Here is an 18,043-nt window from a genome sequence, read left to right on the forward strand (position 1 = left end):
TAAATCTTAGAAAGGCGAGGCCTCAGAGGGTCCTTACCAGTATGTGGGTGAGCACGCGGGCCCCGCACAAGGATAGGGGCGGGGGCACGGCAGTGCGATAGCTTCGCTGTCACGGGGCTGAGCCTGGCTCGAGGAAGCCCCCTTTTCCAGAAGAGATGTGAGACAAGTCATACGATTTCAGGTTCTAGAGCTCCAGGCACAGCAGACGGCCGCTTCTCCCCACCCCACCCCCACAACTCTTAAAAGAGGGAGACAGAACAGCCACCTAGCAAAGCCCAAGGTCCCATGACCAGGAAAAAAGAAACCACATTGAATGAGTCCAGGCTGGCCAGAGGAGCCACAGCAAAGGCAGCTGCCTGGGATGTGCAGAACAGCAAGAGCAGGATGGTATAGGCAATGATCATGACAGTAGGGGGGCCCACCAGTGCCATCCATGCCCAGCCACGGGTGCCCCGGAGGGACCGGAGGCCCAGCCAGGTCCTCCTGGGTCTGATGGGAGGCAGTGTCCTGCCTGGGCCCTGCTGACCATAGCAGTACATGCTGTCAGCATTGATGAGACAGGAGTGGGGGAAGTGAGGGGGTTCTGGGACCCCAATGAAGTCACTTATATGGTCCAGTTCACTGCTCCTGCTTTTTGGGAGCCCCACCCACCACAGAGTCACTTTGGCCTCAGGAGTCAGGGCCTTCCCAGTCCAGTCCCCCAAGCCCGCCTTGGCCTCCAGGTGACTCACGAATTTGAGCATGTTCCAGTCGAAGACGTAGTCGTAAGAGAAGCCTTGCCGGTGGAAGAGGTTGCGGAAGAGCTGGCGCAGGTAGGAGTAGTCAGGCTTGTCGTCGAACCGCAGGGAGCGGCAGAAGTTGAGGTATGTTGAGAACTCAGCTGGTGGGGGTTACGGGAACAGAAGAGGCCACCGTGAGGCCCATGCTCCCAGAGTCCCCAGCAGCCGGCAGCTGTCCTAACCACCCACTGTCCCTACAAACACTTTCAATATAGCAAGGGGTACGACGAAGACAGAACTGTAGTCCTCCCTATGGGTGATGCAACCCTCCCTGCCAACGAGCAGAGCCTGTGAGGACAGGAACTGAGGACCTGTGAGCAATGAGCAAGCGTCCCCTCTCGGTAAGCTGGCACTGCAGGACCCTACCTAGTTCACAGCTCTTCACCTGCTCTTGTCAAGCACTCTGGGGGTCATGGAGATGGTAGATCAAGAGCTGTCATAAAGTCAAAGGACAGTCAAGAGCCCAATGGGAACTCTCAACATGACCTAAGCCACAGGAGGAGGACTTCCATTTCCTCCTCTGAAAATTAGGGGCGAGAGAGGGCCTTGGTCGGGTAGCTCAGATGGTTAGAGTACCGTCCTGATCCCCGATACATACAAGGAACAACTAAGGAATGCATAAATAAACGGAACAAATCACTGTTTCTCTCTCTCTCTCTAAAAAAAGTGGTAACAGAAAACAAATATATTGGTCCCTGGTTTCTGGAGCTCCTCAAAGCTTTGTAATTTCCTAAGTGACGCAATAAGAACAACCCTTGTTCTAATAGTTGGTCTCTGATGCCTTCCCTGACACAAATCTCCTAAAACCTTAAAAATCCTAAGTGTTAAGAGCACTAGGAGCATCTCTTGTTCCAACGAGGTGACTCTGGGCTGGTCAACAGAAAGACAAACCATAATTAGAAGCTTAGACTTTTCAGCCCTGCCCCATGACCCCAACTTCTCTAGAGAAGGGAAAGAAGCTAGGAATGGAGTTAATAACTGACATGCCTGCACGATGAAGCCTCCACTGGGTTTAGAGACCTTCCCGGTGGGTGAATATATCTTACACCAGGACGAGGACATACCCCAACTCCAAGAGGACAGAGACTCCTGCACTCAGGACCCTCCTAGATCTCGCCCTGGGCATGTCTTCATCCAGCTGTCCATCTGCATCCTTTATCGCACCCTTTAATAGGCTGGTAAATGTGCTTCCCTGAGTTTTGTGAACCAATCCAGCAAATTTCCCAAACTCAAGGAAGTCAAAGGAAGCTCAGAGTTATAGCTAATTGGTCACAAGCCCAGGTGGACTTGCAGTTGTCATCTAAAGTACAGTGGGAACAGTCTTGTGGGACTGAGCCCTTAACCTGTAGGATGTGACACTATCTCCAGGTAGACAGTGTCGGAACTGAATTAAATGGTAGGGCAACCAGCTGGTGTTGCGGAGAATTGTTTGGTGGGAGGAAAAAAACTCCACAAATACGGTGACCAAAAGTGTCAGACGTGAAGTATTCCGTGAGAGGGTAAAGGAGATGCAGGGGAAGGACTACCTCTTCCTAACCCTCTGCCAGTGAGAGATGAGGCAGGAGCACGGGCCAGGGATGCTGAGGATTCCACAGCCAGGCCTCCACTGTACCCGAGTAGTGACAGAGAGCTGTAACATTCTGGTGTCAGGGGCAGTGGTAGCCCAAAAGGGACTCTGCAGCTTCATCTTCCCCTTAGAAAGGGCCTCCGGGGTCCCCAAGCTCATCACTCCCCTGTTGGGCTACTCACAGGGATAGCCTTTGCAGAGGACCTCAATGGGTGTCGACATCTTCTTCTCACTGATTCGCTCGTACTTCTGGCGTTTGGTGGCCGCTTTGAGGCCCTGCCAGGGCAGGGAGCCCAGGTTGAAGTACATGAGCACGTAGCCCAGACTCTCCAGGTCATCGCGACGGCTTTGCTCTGCACAGAGGGACAAGGTGAGGGCAGGGTCCACTCCAGCTCCTGGCCAGTGTGGACCAGGACCCCCTCCTCCAGGACATGCTCCTTGACTAAGAGGGAACAGCCCGTTCTGTGTACCCAGCGCTCCTCCTAAGTCCTCCAGTCACATGCTGGCTTGCTGCAACGCTGTTACAAACAGACCTTCTAGAGAGAAGTAACCTTAGGCTGAGCTTCTCAACCCAATCTGGGCCTAATTTTTCCAGGGCAGGTACACACTCATTCCACAACTATGTCGTCGGCACACCAAGGCCTCCTTGTGCCCACCTATGGATAGGGCACAAGCTGTAGCATCAGGCAGGGCTGGGGTGTCAAATCGGCCTCAGCACTTGATAAGCCACACGACCTTAAGCAACCTGTACTACTCCTGTGAGCCTGCATTTCCTTCCTTTTTTTTTTTGAGAAGTATTTTTTAAATTTGACTTATTTTAGAAAGAAAAAGAGAAAGAAGCATTAATTTATTGTTTCACTTAGTTGTGTATTCAGTGTTTGCTTCCTCTATGTGCAGAGTTCGAACCTACAACCTTGCCATTTCGGGACAATACTCCAACCAACTGATCAGCTAGGGCCTGAACCTGCGTTTTTCATCCTATAAAAATGGGGAAACTGGGTTGGCCCCGGCCGGTTGGCTCAGTGGTAGAGTGTCGGCCTGGCATGCAGGAGTCCCGGGTTCGATTCCCGGCCAGGGCACACAGGAGAAGCACCCATCTGCGTCTCCACCCCTCCCCCTCTCCTTCCTCTCTGTCTCTCTCTTCCCCTCCCGCAGCCAAGGCTCCATTGGAGCAAAGTTTGCCCGGGCGCTGAGGATGGCTCTGTGGCCTCTGCCTCAGGTGCTAGAATGGCTCTGGTTGCAACGGAGCGACGCCCCAGATGGGCAGAGCATCGCCCCCTGGTGGGCGTGCCAGGTAGATCCTGGTCGGGCGCACGCGGGAGTCTGTCTGCCTCCCCGTTTCCAACTACAGGAAAAAAAAAAGGGGGGGAAACTTCCATCTGATCAGGTGGTGGTGCAGTGGACAGAGCACTGACTTGGGACACTGAGGACCCAGGTTCAAAACCTTGAGGTTGCCGCCTTGAGCACAAGCTCATCCAGCTTAAGTGCAGGGTTGCTGGCTTCTGCATGGGACCATGGATGGACATGGCCACCTGGTCACTGGCTTGAGGCCCAGAGGTCACTGGCTTGAGCAGGGGTCACTGGCTCAGCTGGAGCCCCCGGTCAAGGCAGGTATGAGAAAGCAGTCAATGAACAACTAAAGTGACACAACTATGAGTTGATATTTCTCATCTCTCTCCTTTCCTGTTTCTCTCTCTCTCTCTCAAAAAAAAAAAAAATGGGAGGGGGGACTTCCTTGTTCACTCTACAAGGCTGCTAGGGGTGAAGTCAGGCACGTGAACATGCTCAGCATACCACAGCTCTCCGTTGAAAGGGGAAGACGACTATGTGGCAAGCCAGGGAACTATCCAGGCTGCAGAAAGCCAGGATCCTGGTCAGCAAGCCCATGGGTATACTTTGCCCCTGGGCCTCACTCACTCACCGATACCCAGGTGGGTATTGATGGAGGCATAGCGAGCAGTGCCAGTCAAATTCTTGTTTTCCCGGTAGGGGATGTGCTGGTGGGTTCGGGCGTCCCGGTACTTCTTGGCCAGGCCGAAATCAATGATGTACACCAGGTTGCCCTTCTTCCCCAACCCCATGAGGAAGTTGTCGGGCTTGACATCCCGGTGTATGAAGTTCTTGGAGTGGATGTACTCAATGCGGCTGATCTGAAGGAGGAGAGGGGACAGTAAGTCACTCAGGAGTATTCCACGAGGGGCATTCACCAATTGCTGTGCGCCAGGCCTGGAACTGGGGGTTGAGGGCCAGGGAGAAAGATGTCTGCCACTACATAAGATGATTTCAAGGGGCAGGTCAGGGAACACTTCCTGAAGGAAGTGTCATTTGAGAGGAACTTGAAGGAGGAGTTCACCAAGGCTGCTGCCAGCCAGGAAAAGAGAGCACAGTAGTAGGAAAGCTAATGGCAAGATGTAGAAATCAAGCCTGGAAAGGCATCTGGGTTGCTACAGAAGCCTCTCCTGCCGGCTCTACAACCTCATAGGACTTGGGGAGCCAAAGTCAGAGAGGCATTTTAAAGGTTGTCCTGACAATTAGATTAAAAGGAAGGGGAGGCGAGGGAGCCTAAACTTGTCAAGGATAACAGAGATGAAGCACAGAAGACAGGATCTGTTCCCTGGCTTCCAAAGTACACCGCTGTCAGGCAGACACACAGGCCCTTCTTTAAACAATTTGTAAAACGAACCTAAATTAACATACTATATGCACATAATATGTCCTCTGGTGGGTCAGTCCCCTGTCTGGGCCTCAGACTTCTGTAAATCAAAGAGTTCATTTGGCTGAGTATTTCCTAAACTTTCTATGAGTGTCATATCCTGAGAATCTGACTACCCCCCTCGCACACACACATTAACCTAAGATCACAGGACGCTGATAAGACTCTGCAGGCCAGCCACAGACCCAGAGCCCTGTGTAACAAGATCTCCACACACCATTCCAGGTCCAAAAATTTATGTTTTTTATTTATTTTTTTTATTTTAGGTGAGAAGAGAGAAGATAGTGAGGCAGATTCTCATATGCGCCCCAACCAGGATCCAACCAGAAACCCCACTGTGGGCTGACACTTGAGTACTGAGCTATTTTTAGTGCCTGAGGCTGATGAGCTCCAATGGAGCTATCCTCAGTACTTGGGCCACGCTTGTAAGTGAGTCACTGGTTATGGGAGGGAAAGAGGGAGAGAAGAGCAAGAGAGAGGGGGAGAAAAGCAGATAGTCACTTCTCCTGTGTGCCCTTAATAGGAACTGAACCCAGAACATCTATACAACAGGTTGATGCTCTATCCATTAAGCCACCAGCCAGGGCTTGCTTTTATATTTTTTAAAAGTTTTCCAACCTTGAGTTTATAAAGGGCTTTAGGAACTAAGGATTGCTGGTCAGTGGGCGGGCGCCTGCTCTGGTCAAGGTACTGTGCAGTGTCCCACTCGACCCCATAACAACCCAGCAAAGGGGGGACCTTTATCTGAGGGCAGAATCCCAGGCCCTTCCACTGGAGCCTAACACAATAGGTCTGCAGTTGGGCCTGGCGATCTGCACTGTACAACCCGTCCCCCTAATTTTACAGCCAATGGTTAAGGTTCCCGGGGCCAGGAACCAGGCCTGTCCCATGTCCCCATTACTGCCTCCTGCTCCATCATCTTCCAGAGGCAGGATGCAGGGCTGGCACCCTATGACCACTGGCATGATGGGGAGGCAGAGGTGGGAAGGGAAACAACGAGCCTGGCAAGGAGCACAGTTCCCTGGCCAGGGCAGGTTGGTGAAGGACTCACCATCTGGTCTGCCAGGAGCAGCACCGTCTTGAGGCTGAACTTGCGGGAGCAGAAGTTGAAGAGGTCCTCAAGGCTGGGCCCCAGCAGCTCCATGACCATCACGTTGTAGTCACCCTCGGCCCCACACCACTTGATGGATGGAATTCCCACTATGGGCCAAGAAGCAGGGCTGTCAGGAGAGGTCCTTCTGAAACCCAGACCAGCCTCCAGCCCCACCCGGTACCTGCCCCTCTCCTCCCGCCCCCACCCCACATGGCTGTCCCAGCCCTCACCTCCTCCCTGCATCATCTTGTAGAATTTGCTCTCGATGTGCAGCTGGGGGTGCTTCGTTTTCACACATTCAAGCTTGATGGCAACTTCTTCACCGGAAGCGATGTTGGCACCTGCCAGGGATGGGAGAAGCAGGGGTCAGGGTATTTCAGCTGGACAGGCAGCTCTAAGCCAGCACCAAATCATGTCTGTACCTGAGCAGCTGGCTTGGTGCCCCTTGGGAGAGGCGGCAGAGGGCTGACCCCTGTATCCGAGGGAAGTGGAGGGTGCTGTGGGGACAGAGGGGCACCTGACCCAGCTTGGGTGGGAGGGGAGAGCATAACTGCAGCCCGTGCAAAGGGAAGGGAGTGAGGAATGAGGGACAGTTCAGAGAATCACGGGCCGCTGCAGCAGAAAAGCAGATTCAAGGGGGGGGGGGGGGGGACAGGCAGGGCTACGAAAGGCTCACAGACCACGTAAAGGGAAACATCCTGGAGGGTAGGGACCACTGAGTTGGAGTGAGGTGAGGCCAGTGGGGTAGTGGGCTACAGAGGAGAGAATGGGGTGGGGCTAAGCTTGATCTCAGAAAAATTATAAAGATTCAAAGCTAGACTGCACCTTGCTTCAGTTTCCCTAGCTATAATAAGAGGTGGGCTGAGCTGGAGGGCTGGGAGCAGGGCTGAGGCTGTCTCCATCTCGGGCCAGCTGTGACCGTACCTGCTATACTAAAACAGTGTGGTCTTAGCACACAAACAGACAAAACAGAAAGTCTAGAGGACACGACCGTGGGAGGAATTTAGGAGAGGATAAAATTGGCACCCCAAATCAGGGGAAAGATGGGGCTGTGCAGTAAATGTCCTGGCAATGACTGGAAAGCCATGAGGTAAGTCAGCACAGCTCACACCACACACCAGGAGAAATCCCAAGTGGACCGAAAGTATGTATTAAAAAAAAAAAAATTAAAAAATGGTGCCCAGGCTGGTTAGAGCATCATCCCGACATGCCAAGGTTGCAATTTCGTTCCCTGGTCAGGGTCCGTACAGGAATCAACCAATGAGTGCATAAACAAGTGGAACAACAGATCGATGTTTCTCTTTCTCTCAAAAATTAATTTTAAAAAATCTTTAATGGTTAATTTGGGGGGGGGGGTAGAAGAAGGTATGGGGGGATTAACAGTGATAGAGACTTGACTTGGGGTGATGAACATATACAGTACACAGATGATGGGTTATAGAATCATACACCTGAAATCCTGTATAATTTTGGAGGTTTTCAAAAAAATTCTTTATTTATTGATTTGAGAGAGAGAGAGAAAGAAACATTGATTTGTTGTTCCACTCACTTATGCATTCATTGGTTGATTCTTGTACATGCCCTGACCAGGGATCAAACCCACAACCTTGGCATAGTAAGACGACGCTCTAACCAACTGAGCTGCCAGGCCAGGGCTGACACCTGTACAATTTTGTTAACCGGTGTCACCCCAATAAATATAAAATTAAATTAAATTAAAATGGTTGTGGCCCTGGCCGGCTGGCTCAGTGGTAGAGCATCAGCCTGGTGTGCAGGGGTCCCGGGTTCGATTCCCGGCCAGGGCACACAGGAGAAGCATCCATCTGCTTCTCCACCCCTCCCCCCTCCTTCCTCTCTGTCTCTCTCTTCCCCTCCCGCAGCCAAGGCTCCATTGGAGCAAAGTTTGCCCAGGCGCTGAGGATGGCTCTGTGGCCTCTGCCTCAGGCGCTAGAATGGCTCTGATTGCGGCAGAGCGACGTCCCAGATGGGCAGAGCATCGCCCCCTGGTGGCATGCCGGGTGAATCCCGGTCGGATGCATGCGGGAGTCTGACTGCCTCCGTTTCCAACTTTGGAAAAATACAAAAATAAATAAATTAATGAATAAATAAGTAAATATTTTAAAAAGTTAAAATAAAATAAAATAAAATGGTTGTTACGTGAATTTCATCTCAAATTTTTTTTAAGAAAGAGGAAAGGAGAGAAGAAGGAAAGCAGTTTTATTTTTCTCAACTTCAAAACATACAGCACCAAAATACAGATAGTTTAGGGATTTAATATGTGATAAAAGTCTTTAACAAGCCTGACCAGGCGGTGGCGCAGTGGATAGAGCGTCGGACTGGGATGCAGAGGACCCAGGTTCGAGACCCCGAGGTCCCCAGCTTGGGCGCGGGCTCATCTGGTTTGAGCAAAATTCCACCAGCTTGAGTCCAAGGTTGCTGGCTCCAGCAAGGGGTCACTCGGTCTGCTGAAGGCCCGCGGTCAAGGCACATATGAGAAAGCAATCAATGAACAACTAAGGTGTTGCAATGCGCAATGAAAAACTAATGATTGATGCTTCTCATCTCTCTCCATTCCTGTCTGTCTGTCCCTGTCTATCCTTCTGCCTGACTCACTCTCTATCTCTTTAAAAAATAAATTAATTAAAAAAAAGTCTTTAACAAAATGGAATAATCCAAAATGTCAATAGTGGTTATTACTGAGAGGAAAGCAGAGGACAGGGCGAAGTGGGGTGCCAGGGTCCTCCTCCAACAAGGGTGCCAACACCATGCACATATTTCATATGTATTCTTTTGTATTCACTCAACGTTTAATAAAAAATTTAAAAAATAAAACAATGAATTGTTAGAGGAAGGGAGAATTGTCTTTTGACTTTGGGGCAGGCAAGGTTTTTTATCTGACTTAAAATCTGGAAGCCATCCAAAAAAAAAAAAAGAAAAAAAAAAAGGGTTTCCTCACCTCCGAAATAGGAATCCCTTCTCCATCGCAAAACCACCAGAAACCAAGTCCTCAGAAACACATACTTGTAACCCTTCTCAGGGGCAAAGAGCTAATGTCACATCACTAATCTAATATAAACAGCTCTTACAAATCGGTAGGAAAATGATCAAAGACTCAGAGCAAATAGGATACAGAAGTCAAACAGACATTCCACGGAAAAAGAAGTCATTAAAATAAAAATGGCTTGCCTGACCAGGTGGTGGCGCAGTGGATAGAGCATTGGACTGGGATGCAGAGGACCCAGGTTCGAGACCCCGAGCTCGCCAGCTTGAGTGAGGGCTCATCTGGTTTGAGCGAGGCTCACCAGCATGAACCCAAGGTCACTGGCTCCAGCAAGGGGTTACTCGGTCTGCTGAAGGCCCGCGGTCAAGGCATATATGAGAAAGCAATCAATGAACAACTAAGGTGTTGCAACGCGCAACGAAAAACTAATGATTGATGCTTCTCATCTCTCTCTGTTCCTGTCTGTCTGTCCCTGTCTATCCCTCTCTCTGACTCACTGTCTCTGTAAAAAATAAATAAAATAAAAATGGCTTACTTGTATAAAAAGCTGTGTTCTACCTCCTTGTAAGAAAGATACAAATTAAAATGATCCTGAAAGACCATTCATTTTTCACCTACGGCTGGCAAACATCCCACCATAAGATAACATGCATGTCTGATGTGGGTCAGTGGGCACTTTTCCCCAGGCAGTCCAAGGGGGAACCTGCAAATCCCTGTGGGGAGGCAATCTGGCACCAGCCAGCTCCTACTTCTGAGTTTTCTGGGCACCCTTGCACGGAGCAGTACAAGGCCTGGACCAGGCTGTTGGCTGTGGGCTATTTGCAATAGCAGAAACTTGGAAACAACCCAAATGTCCATCATTCTGGGGACTGGTTAAATAAAGAATGGCCCCTCAATAAAATGAAATACAATGGAGAAAGAATGAGGAAGCTCTCTCTGTGCAGAAGTGGAAAGATCTCAAAGATAAAGGAAGTGAAAAAGCAAAGTACAGAACACTATGTATTATACACTAACTTTCCAGTTAAAAGGAAAAAAGGTGGAGAGATAATATACCACTCATAAAAATTAAGGGATATTTCAAAATGAATATGAAGCAACAAAAAAGCATTTGATTTTTTTTTATTAAACAAGAACATCAAAAAAGCAAATGACAAATCAAAGAAAGTTGTTTGATTATGCAAATGAGATGCAAAACCAACTTTTATTTCATTGGTGAAAAGGCACTATACAGAAGGCTGAGAGTACAGGAACTGCGAGTTCCCTGATCCCCTAATTTTTGTGAGCAGCTGTATGCATCTGTGTTTGGCTGCATCCACATAAACACTGAAAAGAAACAGGAGAACCAGTAATAACTGAACCCGTCCTGGTAGGCAGGGAAGGGAGAACATCTCACTGGATATTATGTTATGTGTAATCATTTTTTTTCTACACCTTTGTTGAGATATAACTCAAATACTATATAATTATGCCTTTGAAGTGTACAATTCAGTGGTTTTTATTGTACTCACAAGATTGTGCAACAATTACCACAATCAGTTTTAGAACATTTTCATCATCTCAAAACACCCATGACCCTTAGCGGCCACTCTGCATCTTCCTTCAAGTCCCCAGCAATATATACAACCACTAATTTACTGTCTGTCTCTAGGGATGGGCCTATTCTGGACATTTCACAGAAAAAGAATCATACAGTACGTGGTCTTTTGTGACTGGCTTCTTTCACTTAACATGTTCTTATGTTTTGGTTTTTGGTTTTGTCTGCTTTCATTTTTGAGCCACATAAAATAAAATTCAAGTTAAAAAAGTAAAATAGATTACTAAGTCCAGTAAGCAATGGGAAAGAAAGTGCTTTGAAACTATAAAGCGCTGTTGACACATCAACACTCATCGTTGGGGGGAGTCGCACATGTGTCTGGGGGACAGTGAGCATGTGGCAGGGAGGGGAGCTGGGGCTCACTGTAGTCCGCTGGGCTAGCCATGTCCCCTCTCCCCGCCCACACAAGAGCCAGAAAGCAAAGCGGTTAAGAGTGTCAGCTTCAGAGCCTAAATCCTGATGCTGCCACCTCCTAACCAGGGGACCCTAGCAAGTCACTACCCCTCTGAGCCTCAGGCTGCTCACCTATAAACCAGGGATAACAGTACCTAGCTCAATAGGGGTTTTTTGTTTGCTTGTTTTTTACAGGGACAGAGAGAGAAATAGACAGGAACAGACAGACAGGAACAAAGAGAGATGAGAAACATCAATCATCAGTTTTTCATTGCGAGACCTTAGTTGTTCATTGATTGCTCTCTCATATGTGCCTTGACCGCAGACCTTCAGCAGACCGAGTAACCCCTTGCTCGAACCAGCGACTTTGGGTCCAAGCTGGTGAGCTTTACTCAAACCAGATGAACCTGCACTCAAGCTGGCGACCTCGGGGTCTTGAACCTGGGTCCTCTGCATCCCAGTCCAACACTGCCACTGTGCCACCGCCTGGTCAGGCCTTATTAGGTTTTTTAAAGGAGTCAACAGGCTTAGCAGAAGGGCTGGCATGTATAGTGCCCAAGAACATCAGGTCTGATGACGAGTACCAACTCCTGGGCTTCAGAGGTGAGACCGAGGCACCCAGTGTAGGACAGTGGAAGGAAAGGAATAGGGAATAAGAAGAACACAGTGGGGCCTGACCAGGAGGTGGCGCAGTGGATAGAGCGTCGGACTGGGTTGCAGAGGACCCAGGTTCAAGACCTCAAGGTCGCCAGCTTGAGCGTGGGCTCATCTGGTTTGAGCAAAGCTCACCAGCTTGGACCCAAGGTTGCTGGCTTGAGCAAGAGGTTACTCAGTCTGCTGAAGGCCCACGGTCAAGGCACATATGAGAAAGCAATCAATGAACAACTAAGGTGTCGCAAGGAAAAACTGATAATTGATGCTTCTCATCTCTCTCTGTTTCTGTCTGTCTGTCCCTATCTATCCCTCTCTCTCTGTCTCTGTAAAAAAAAAAAAAAAAAAAGACAGCGACCGCAGCACGTGCAAAGGCCCGATGGGAGGGGGTTCAGTGAACCCAGCACTGTAGCTAAGATGACGATGAAAGAGGGGAACAGGGGAGAGATTGAGTCTCAAAGGCTAAGCAAAGACCCTGGCATTTAGTCTGAGACTCCAGGAGCCAAGTACAGATGCCTGATTACAGGGTTTCTCAGCCCCCAAAATACTGACAGTCTCTGCTGTGGGGGCTGCCTTGAGTACTGTATGGTGTTTAGCGGCATCCCTGACCTCTACCCACTAGCTAACAACAGTATCCCCCTTTCTAGAGTAGAAACAACCAAAAATGCCTCTAGACCTTGTCAAATGTGAGACAAAATCCCCTTGTCCTGAGACCCACTACTGCAAGGACTGGAGAAGGCCAGAGGGAGACAACAGAAGGCTGCTACCATAGTCCAGACAAGAGCTGATGGTAGCCCCACCCAGGCAAGGGCACGGCCTTCAGTACTAAAGATTCAGCAGATGTGTATGCGGAGGAGAGGTGTTGAGAGCGTCCTCCCACAACATGGGGAGGTGGACGGTAGGAGCCCTTTCCCCCTGAACTCTTACACCATCCTTCATGTATACTTACTGTTTTAGAAACTGAGAAACCAAAGGTCAATGACTAAACAGCACACAACTCTGGGACAAGGGCCCACATGGTTAAACAATCTTCTGACCCCCACCAAGTGCTTGAAACCTGTCACAGCTGCCTCCCCCAATGGGGTCCCACCACAACTAGACCCTTTTGCTGCCTCTAAATTCTAGTGGGAAGCTGCCAGTCTTTTCTCTTTTCCCTTAATCCTCACAACCACAGTGCTGAGGCTCAGGGAAATTAACTCACTGGCCTGAGGTCACAAAGAAGTGGTTGCAACAGAACTAGGATTTGAAACTAAGCCCCAAAACCCCTGCTTTTATCTCTATTCCAGTTCCTTAGCATCTCACGCAGTCAAGCAACAGACACACACTGAGCCGTGGGGCCAGCTGAAGTGGCCCTGCCTGGAGGAGCTCAGCTCACCCTCCGTGGGAGGAAGCAAGGCTAACTGTGACTAAGTGAAAAGGGCCGGGACAGAGGCAGCAGAGGACAGGCCAGTTTGGAAAACAAACTTGGACACAGAGAAGGGCTTGGACCTGGCCAGTCCTCGAGGGTCTGGGATCTTGAGAAGTTCTAGGAAGGGAGAGGGTGACCAGCTTCACACAGGAGCTTGCTCAGACAGCCACACAATCAGGGAGCTGGCTGGACTAGAGGCGGAGGACGAAGCAGTCCCATAACCACCTGGTGGGGAGTACCATTCCCTCTCCATTTAGAACCAAGGACCAGAGACTAAAAGGTCTAGAGTTCCCAACGGCACGTGGCCAGTGATTGGCAGAGTGGGCACAGGCTTGGCCAGCTCTGGACCTCATGTAGCCAACTTGAGGCCCTAACAAAGCTGGCCCCTCTCTCCTGACATCTCCTTAGGATGTTGCCAGGAGTGGGGGAAACGGACCCGGAGAGGAGCTGCAGGCCTCATGGCCACATCTACAATGTGTCCTCCTTCAGTCAATCCTGGAAAGCAGGGCCTGGAGGCCGCGCCTAGCCCCACCTGCAGAGGCCATCTGGAGTCAGGCCCTGGCACTGGCACTGCTGACAAGAATGTGGCCAGAGCTCTGAACAAAGGAAGCCAGCAAGGCCAGCCAGGGAGGCCCTACAATCACCACTGTCTCCTTGCCAGCAAGACAGGGACCCAGGAATAAGCTGGCAGACTGTGTCAGACTGGGGCCCTCAAGGCCCATGTACCCAGTGAAGGCTGGACAGCCAGGGGAAAAGTGACTCCCTCCCTCCCCCTTGGCCCAAGAGGACCCCGATCCTTTGACAGTAGCAAATCCCAACTAAGACCAAGGGGTAGGGGCTACAATGAAAAGGCACAGCTGCTGGGCCAGACATGTGCAGGTGTTTCGCACACTATAACCTCATTACTTCTCACCACTGAAGGCCTCACACCCCCATTTTATAGATGGGAAAGCCAAGGCTGGCAGAGGTCAACACTTGCTCAAGAGCACACAGCTAGGAAAAAACATGCTAGTACTCACACCCTGGTAGAATTTCCTCCAGAGCCTATACAACAGGAGTAAGTCTGGCTCTAGTTTTTAAAATGAACTACATCAGTGTGTTTCAACTGTAGGTCCACAGACCACGGTTCACCAGAAAATTTGTGCTGGTCCGTGAAAGAATTAACCACCCTGATGTACGAAGAATATAGGCCCAGTGATCTTAGTCAAATTCACTTATGCTCAGGGTGACTGCCACTTATAAGCCTGTATCATTGATGAAAATGCTATTGAGGAACTTGAAGGCTCACTCAAACAATCTTTTGCACTGTGCAGAGCATTTACAAATCACGTGTGAAAAGCATTCACACAAACATATGCAGTATTCAATGCACTGGACATGGGGAATTCAGAAATCAAGCACCAGCTTGTAGCATGTTGCACTGTTATACGTGGTAAGATAAAGCTTTACTTGCCCGACCAGGCAGTGGCGCAGTGGATAGAGCGTTGGACTGGGATGTGGAAGGACCCAGGTTCGAGACCCCGAGGTTGCAAGCTTGAGCACGGGCTCATCTGGCTTGAGCAAAAGCTCACCAGCTTGGACCCAGGGTCGCTGGCTCCAGCAAGGGGTTACTCAGTCTGCTGAAGGCCCACGGTCAAGGCACATATGAAAGCAATCAATGAACAACTAAGAAGTCGAAGCACGCAACGAAAAACTAATGATTGATGCTTCTCATCTCTCAGTTCCTGTCTGTCTATCCCTCTCTCTGACTCTGTCTCTGTAAAAAAAAAAAAAAAGATAAAGCTTTACTCATTGTATGTTTCCATTTCCAGCTGGATAGGTCACTGGTGTTCAAAAGTAAAAAGGCTGAAAACCTCCGAACTACAGGACTTCTAGATAAACGGGAAATCCCACACAGTCTAGAAACACTGGCTTTCTGAGTGACCTTGACCCATCCCTCCCTACTCTGGGTCTCAGTTTCTCTTTAACAAAAGGCCCTGGACTGGGTGTTGTCTAGGAGCAGGTGTGCATCTGTACCAAAAGCTTCCACTCCATACCCTCTGCCCTCAAGCCAGTGGTACCGGTTTTAGTCCTGAGCCCAAGAGCCTCCATGTATGTCCTTCATACAACAGCCCAATTTCACAAACAGTGAGGATATGGGTACCCCATTTCACAGATGAGAATGCTGAGGCTCAGAGAAACAAAGTGACTTATCCTAGGTCACACAGCAATGAGAAGGTTTTGGACCTGGACCTGCCCTCAAATAACAATCTCCTTCTATTCTTCCCTAAATGAGGCCACTTCATATACCTTTGCACGTGACAGCCATTTCCCCATTCATCCATTTGAGAAGCTTCACTAAACACCCAGTTTAGGCAAGTCACATGCTGGGAACTAGAGTCAGAGGGTAGGAACAACCCAACGCCTGCTGTCCCTGAAGGAGCTAAGAGTCACAGAGAAAAACCTTTAAAATAGCTCCAACCTGCACTGTTCCTTTTGCTGAGCTCCAGCGGTGTTTACAGAGGAGGGCAAGCTACTAAGTACTCGGCAATGAACTGCACTTCCGGCTGGCACTTCAGTTTATGATGCTTTCCCATGCTATGGCCCATATCACTTCTGCCTCGTGACAGTCCTTCGTCAGCCAGGCATCATCATCACACAAACTTTCTAGATGGAGACACTGAGGCACAGAACAGCCACATGAAGCCTGGTCTGGAACCCTAGTCTGATGTCTGCTTCCCATGCTGTCATTCATGTGGAGGGTATGGATATAAAGGCTACCTTTCCTAGTTTTTGAGAGAAACCTTGGGGGGGGGGGGGGGGCTAACTTGACCATGACGCTCCTGTTTGTTGATGTGTTAAGTGGGGACAGCACAGTGCCAACTCTAAAAACCAGCTCCCATTCAACCAGGGTCCTGCCCAGCACAAAGCATGTGCTTAGAAAATGTGTGCACCCCTCCCTGTCCCCTCTGATGGAGAGGACGTAGCTCACTGATTAGCAGAGTTCATACCCACGAGGGCACGGACCCCTCTACCCTGAGTTCTGTATCAATGAGCACAGCAGATTGACCTGTCGGTCTCCTCCCCCAGAACAGAACTTACTTTCCAAGGACACAGAGACAGGAGTGAGGGTAAACCTGGGGGATAGCCAACTTGTCCTAATAAGTCCAACTTGCAATTATCAACAGGATCCCTCCCTTACAAACCAACAACTTCAAAGGAAGGGCTGATTATGCCCCTCAGGTGGTTAAAAAGTGACATTAGAAGCCGTGAGCCTCTTTACTCCCAGGCAAGGACAGGGACGAGATGTCAGTGGTTTGTTTAAAACAACAAAATGAGAGCAAACTCAGACTTTCAACAGGAAGCACATCCGGAGAAAGAAATCCTAAAAGCTAAGACCCCCGTCTCCCCCGAGGTTACTAGGGAGCCTGCGTCATTCGGAAGCCTGTCTGGGCTGAATTCCAGGACCCTGGACTGCAGGGAAGTGGTCTTGCTGGAGCAAGCAGTAGCCCAGGCCTCTCTGTCCAACAGCATCCTATTCCCAGGAGACAAGACATAGGGTGCTCATCCAGCCTGGGCTTTTCCCACGCCCAGCTAGAGACCCACGGCATCCACAGCTGGAACCAGAGCTAAAAATACCCTCCTGCGCCCAGGCTGCAGCAAGCAGGAAGCCTGCCCTGTCTGTGTGAGGAGCCCTCTGCGTGCCTCACCCCCACCTGCTGCTTCCACCCCCACCTGGGATGGCCCTAGGAACCCAATGACTGAAACAGGCCACTGCAGCCTGAGAGCCAAGTTCCGACTTCAGAGCCTGAAATCCGGATATCGTTCTGCCGCCTTTTCCCCAAAGTTGCCCCAAGGGTGCCAGAGCCACTGAGCTGGAGCCAGGGACACTTACCCAGGTAGATATCTCCAAAGGACCCACTCCCAATCTTCCGGCCCAGGCGGTATTTATTCCCCACACGGAGCTCCATGATTCACTCTCACTGTGGAGGGAAGCAGAAACACTGGGTCAGAGAAGCAGGGAGCTGGGCAGGGGGCCTAGCCTGCTGGATCCCATCCTTCCCCCACCAAAGGCCAGGCAAAGCCACAAGACACTGGGAGGCCAGCATCCTCCCTCCCACTGTCCAGGAAGGGATGCCGCCTTGCTTGGCCTGATGGCAACCAAGTGTCAGGTGGCCCAAGAACCTCCACACGTGGGCAATGGCTGAGGCAGCCTTAGAATAGGTGTTAGCAGAGCCAGGCTGAAGGGAGAATTGAAGACAAGACCCAGGAGGAAATTTTGGGGGTCCCTCATTTGAAGACCCTTCAATAGGAGCCATTCAGGGACAAGCCAGTCACAATAAGCCAAGGCCCTGAAAAGGAAAATCAAGGACAAAGGGGGTGATGGGGAGAGGGGATGCAGGAGTTGATCTTCCTGGTGGGTGCTACCATGGCACTCACCAGCAAACTTCCATTCCCAGGGATAGGAGGAAAGTTGAACAGAGGATCCTGAAGAAGTTCCTCATTCCCTTTAGGACTCAGAAATTACAGAGTAGCCATGGCCCCACCCCTACCCCAGGGTTCTAGTGCCAAGAATTAGAGGCCAGACCTCACCAGTCTGCAGTGTGCCCTGCAGGAGACATCTTTTCCTTCTACCTTTGTCTCCTTCTCTTGATCTCACAACACCAACAATCTCACACAAGCCACTCTGTACATACTTCTCTGCATGGACTGTTTGAGACTGGATTCCTTCAAGGCTAGTACCCTTGCAGTGATTTTCAACCTTTGTTTCTCACACACTCATAAACTAATTACTAAAGAAAAAGGGGCCCTGACCTCTTCTTCTTTAGTAACTAATTTATTTGTGCCATGAGATGAAAATGATT

At 50.0% G+C, this 18,043-nt stretch overlaps 1 protein-coding gene across 7 annotated transcripts in view; it reads right to left on the minus strand.

Annotated features, from left to right (window-relative positions):
* CSNK1E (casein kinase 1 epsilon) overlaps positions 1-18,043 on the minus strand; it is a 38,961-nt gene that overhangs the window by 6,767 nt on the left and 14,151 nt on the right. For 6 of the 7 annotated variants that reach the window (XM_066358397.1, XM_066358396.1, XM_066358401.1 and 3 more), the window contains exons 2-7: positions 17,074-17,161; positions 6,383-6,493; positions 6,111-6,259; positions 4,268-4,496; positions 2,529-2,699; positions 732-880 (exon numbers count right to left, since the gene is read on the minus strand). In XM_066358397.1, the coding sequence (XP_066214494.1) occupies positions 732-880; positions 2,529-2,699; positions 4,268-4,496; positions 6,111-6,259; positions 6,383-6,493; positions 17,074-17,149 (885 nt within the window). In that variant the 5' untranslated portion in view covers positions 17,150-17,161. Of the gene's footprint in view, positions 1-37; positions 142-731; positions 881-2,528; positions 2,700-4,267; positions 4,497-6,110; positions 6,260-6,382; positions 6,494-17,073; positions 17,162-18,043 lie in introns of all 7 variants that reach the window. The other variant, XM_066358402.1, reaches the window with a different exon arrangement.

Source organism: Saccopteryx leptura, chromosome 1 (genome assembly GCF_036850995.1).
Source record: "Saccopteryx leptura isolate mSacLep1 chromosome 1, mSacLep1_pri_phased_curated, whole genome shotgun sequence".
Classification (NCBI taxonomy): Eukaryota; Metazoa; Chordata; class Mammalia; order Chiroptera; family Emballonuridae; genus Saccopteryx; species Saccopteryx leptura.